The following is a 4649-nucleotide window of genomic DNA, read 5'->3' on the forward strand; positions in this document are numbered from 1 at the left end:
CCCATATAATCACTTAGCTTTATTTAGGGAATCAAGCCATTCTATTTTGGCTGAAGGTGGTTCCATCCCAGTAAAATTTACATTAAAATTTAGTGAAGATGGTTAGAGCTTCTGTGAAACACCAAATAGAATATAGTATTGACCAGGAATTCTAGGAAATAAAGAATATATTGCCATGCTTCTGGGGAATTTCTCACAACTATTGGACCAATGCTGTTTATTCCTAAGTACAGTCTTATGTGAAGTTGAGATACTTGCAGTTTGACAGTCATTCTTTCATTCTACAAATGTTTATTGATTGTCTACTATACATCAAACATTTTTGACAGACCCTGGCAATGCATTTGCAAATAAAATGCAGTTTCTAATCCAAGGAGCTTACCTGCTATTAAAGAAAGAGAGGGAAAAGTTGAGGAAGACAGGGAAAAATGGGCATGGGACTATGACCTAAGCAGATAGATGCTTAGGTGGCAAGCTAAATCAAATTTCTTATTATGATGAAAAGGTGATCTTCTTTTCAGGTATTGTAACTACTGGACTGCTAAAATCAATCTACTGTAAATACTCCTAATGGAATGGTGAAATTTCAAACATTTGCAGATTGATAACACCATGATACATGCCCTACATGCAACACCTTCAGTACTGTTAATAACAACTCAACCAAATATGGACCAACAACATTTTTCTAAGTTTTAAGCCCTGACTTGAGAGAGAATAATAAATGATCTTGAGATAGCTTTCAGCATATTTGATTTTATGAACTATAAAGTATTTTATCAGTTGAATAGTCTACCAAGTTCATTAAAATCTGTCCCTTAAAATGTCATATGAAATCAAAGGACTTCATAATATTTGATCATTAACATTATTACTAAGCATTTTAATTTTTATGGTTTTATTTATAATTATTTCAAATTGAAACTATCAAAAAACTACTGCTGTTTAAAACCTAGTCCATTTAATCAATTTTATTTTTCCCATGATGACTTTTTATTTTTACCTTTATTCTTATGGGAACCTTTATGATAGGACATTTATGATTCTATTCCTATGTACTTTGTTAGTGAAGAGATTAGATAAAAAACATTAACAAATACAAATAGCCATTGTTGCTGATATAATTTTCAGTTTTGCATGGTATATAGGTAGAATTCAAATGATGAAATAAGAAGTAACAAGCAATCACATAATGGTAACGATAACATTTGTTTGGTTCTAAATATTTTCACATGTATTTTCTCTCTTAATTCTTAAAGCAACCTGATAAAATAATTTTAATCACAACCATTTTACAGATGAAGAAAACAAGAAAGAAGTCATCTGCTAGATGTTGCATAAGCGGCATTTTGTACACCAAATCCAGGTTTTCAAACTCAACAATTATGGTTTTGTTCAGACTTTTTAAAAAAGCATTTAATTCGCAGGCCAAATTCTGTTGGCAAGTCACTTTCTAAGGGTAAGTAAAATATATGTGGAAGAACACTAAACATTTTATTCACCAACAATGTCATCATACTGAAACTGAGAATAGTGTACTTTCTAAATGGCCCATTTAAATCTCAGGAAGAAGTTATTTATCCATAGGGTCTGGACACCATCAATCAAAATCACTTGCTTGCCTATTACTGAAATGTGGTCCATAACCATCTTTCCTCTCTTCATACTGACAAATAAACATTTCATTTTTTATTAACCTTATTATCTAAATTTTTTCCTGCTTGTTAAAAATATAAAAAGAAAAAAATATCACCACTACTAAGATACTTCTAATATTTTATGTATTTTCTTAGTCTTTTTAAATGTAAAATATGCACATTTAATATTTTTATCACTCTTTACATATCTTTATATATCACTTTTTCATATATTAGCATGGTAATATTTACTTTTTTGAAAACCTGACTTTTTATGGCTGCATAGTATTTCATCAAATACTTGAAAAACAGAAAGGAATAAAACTAAAACCTATAATTCTTGTGTAACTTATCACTGTTGTGAGTTTTGCTTACTCTCTTCCATTCTTTTTTTATATGCCTATATGTCATCATTAAAATATACACAATTTTATATCTTGAAATTTTTTCCATTTAATATTATAAACCTTTGCATAACCACTGTGGCATGTTGGGTGAAAATTCCATACACTACAGAACCATAATTTTATCAACAATAAGTTGGTTTTCCTTTACTTTTTTTTTTTTTTTTGAGACAGAGTCTTGCACTGTTGCACTGGAGTGCAGTGGTGTGATCGCGGCTCACTGCAATCTCCGCCTCCTGGGTTCAAGCAATTCTCCTGCTTCAGCCTCCCGAGTAGCTGAGATTACAGGTGCTCCCCACCATGCCCAGCTAATTTTTGTACTTTTAGTAGAGACGGGGTTTCATCACATTGGCCAGGCTGGTCTCGAACTGCTGACCTCAAGTGATCCGCCTGCCTCAGTCTCCCAAAGTGCTAGGATTATGGGCGTGAGCCACTGCGCCCGGCCAAAAATAATTTTTCAATGAATATTGTATGCATGTAGTCTTTACATCTATGAGCTTGAAAAGTTATTTCTTAATAGTACATTCCTACAAGTAAGATTATTCAGAAAAAGCTGGCATGCTTTCATTATTCCTTTTGTGACATTGGTGGGTGAAAATAATGTTTATAAAAACCAAGAATGTTAATCTTAGACATGAAAGAATAAATAGCAACCTGATCTCTTATCAACCAATCCTTTTAGTGATTGTGAAATGCAGTAAAAAATACACCAAGTATTGACTATATTTGATATATTTTTCATAAATTAGTACATCTTGACATGAAGAAGTACTGAGAGATGTGACCATTTAAGTATGCTCACATTTTTATTTAATTTTTTTCATTTCAAAGTCTATATCCAAATACCTTTTAGATACAGTTTAGTTTGTTTTCCCCTTTGACATCTTAGATGTAGTTCTAGAAATGATTTCTGAAACTGCTTCCTTTGGCGTGCTCTGAAATCCACAACAGGAGACAGCAGTAATTCTGATACAAGGAGAAAGAAAATGCCCCAACTTACCGTTTCTAATGCAATTACACGGTCCTGCAAAGAAAGCATAATATATAATTATAAAACGAAGGCTGTTAAAAATTCTTTCAAGTTTACTTAATTTACAGGTATTCTATTTACCGTCTAGTATTAATAATTTTTTTAAAAATGTAAAAAATGAGAACTACTCAGAATGATCTCTATAACAGAAAAACAGTCATCAAACAATGACTGTACCTTTTTTCATCTCATTTAGTGTTAGGACTATAGGGTTTAAGAGTAAATACTACAATTCAATGAAAGGAATAGATCTTACCACTTTTGCAATGGTAAGATTATTTACAAGGATATAAAATGTTAGATTTGATTATATGAATCACAACTAGACAAGAGTAGTGATATAGACAAGGAATTAAGCACATATTTTAGCTCTTAATTAGGTATACAGTGAAAAAGGTGGTCTCCACAACAAGGTGAAATTCAGACATATCTTCATCAATTAAAATAAATGAGTAAATCATTATTGAAAACAAGGCAGGAAAATAAATCGGAAAGATATGGCACATGCAGCCAATCCTGAGCCCAGATAGGCCTTCGTTGTCTACAGCATCTTAGAATGTTTATATGATTGGCTTTAAAAGGGGTCATTGATAACAGTGCATCAAAAGTTAAATGATTAAGAAAATGTTTGTATTCTCAACTCCATAGTTGTATTCTCAAGTCTTTCCAGAGGTGACATCTATAAACAGGAAGTCTTTACCAAATAAAGACTGAATCTGAGACAAAGCAGAGTGTGAAGATTTAACAAAATGAAAAATCATCCTTTTTAAGGAGGACCGAGGCCATTTGTCTTTGTTTTCTCTCATTTTAAGAACTGGAGGAGGACGGGTGCAATGACTCACGCCTGTAATTTCAGCACTTTGGGAGGCTCAGGTGGACAGATCACAGGAGGCCAGGAGTTCAAGACCAGCCTGGAAAACCTGGTGAAACACCGTCTCTACTAAAAATTAAAAAAATAGCCAGGTGTGGTGCTGCGTGCCCGTAATCCCAGCTACTCGGGAGGCTGCAACAGGAGAATTGCTTGAACCCAGGAGTTGGAGGTTGCAGTGAACCGAGATCATGCCACTGCACTCCAGCCTGGGCAACAAAGCAAGACTACAGCTCAAAAAAATAAAAATAAAATAAAAGAACTAGAGGAAATATGTGGAATCTGGATTTTTAAAAATAATCATCTAAAGAAGCTAATGGTTAACACTGAGTGTCAACTTGACTGGATACAAGGATGCAGGGTGTTGATCCTGGGTGTGTCTGTAGGGTGTTACCAAAGGAGATTAGCATTTGAGTCAGTGGGCTGAGGAAGGCAGACCCACCGTTAATCTGGTGGGCACAATCTAATCAGCTGCTGGTGAATATAAAGCAGGCAGAGAAATGTGAAAGGGGAGACTGGCCTAGCCTCCCAGCCTACATCTTTCTCCTGTGCTGGATGCTTCCTGCCATCGAACACTGGACTCCAAGTTCTTCAGTTGTGGGGCTTGGACTGGCTCTCCTTGCTCCTCAGCTTGCAGACAGCCTATTGTGGGACCTTGTGATCGTGTAACTTAATACTTAATAACTCCCATTTTTATATATATATATATA

The 4649-nt window shown here is 34.3% G+C and overlaps 1 protein-coding gene across 1 annotated transcript in view; it reads right to left on the bottom strand.

Annotated features, from left to right (window-relative positions):
• The window catches only part of CEP128 (centrosomal protein 128kDa), a 466161-nt gene that overhangs the window by 60466 nt on the left and 401046 nt on the right, over positions 1-4649 (bottom strand). The window contains exon 20 of the mRNA XM_011969708.1: positions 3042-3065. Within this exon, the coding sequence (XP_011825098.1) occupies positions 3042-3065 (24 nt within the window). The remainder of the gene's footprint in view (positions 1-3041; positions 3066-4649) is intronic.

This window comes from Mandrillus leucophaeus, unplaced genomic scaffold, assembly GCF_000951045.1.
Source record: "Mandrillus leucophaeus isolate KB7577 unplaced genomic scaffold, Mleu.le_1.0 Scaffold90, whole genome shotgun sequence".
Lineage (NCBI taxonomy): Eukaryota > Metazoa > Chordata > Mammalia > Primates > Cercopithecidae > Mandrillus > Mandrillus leucophaeus.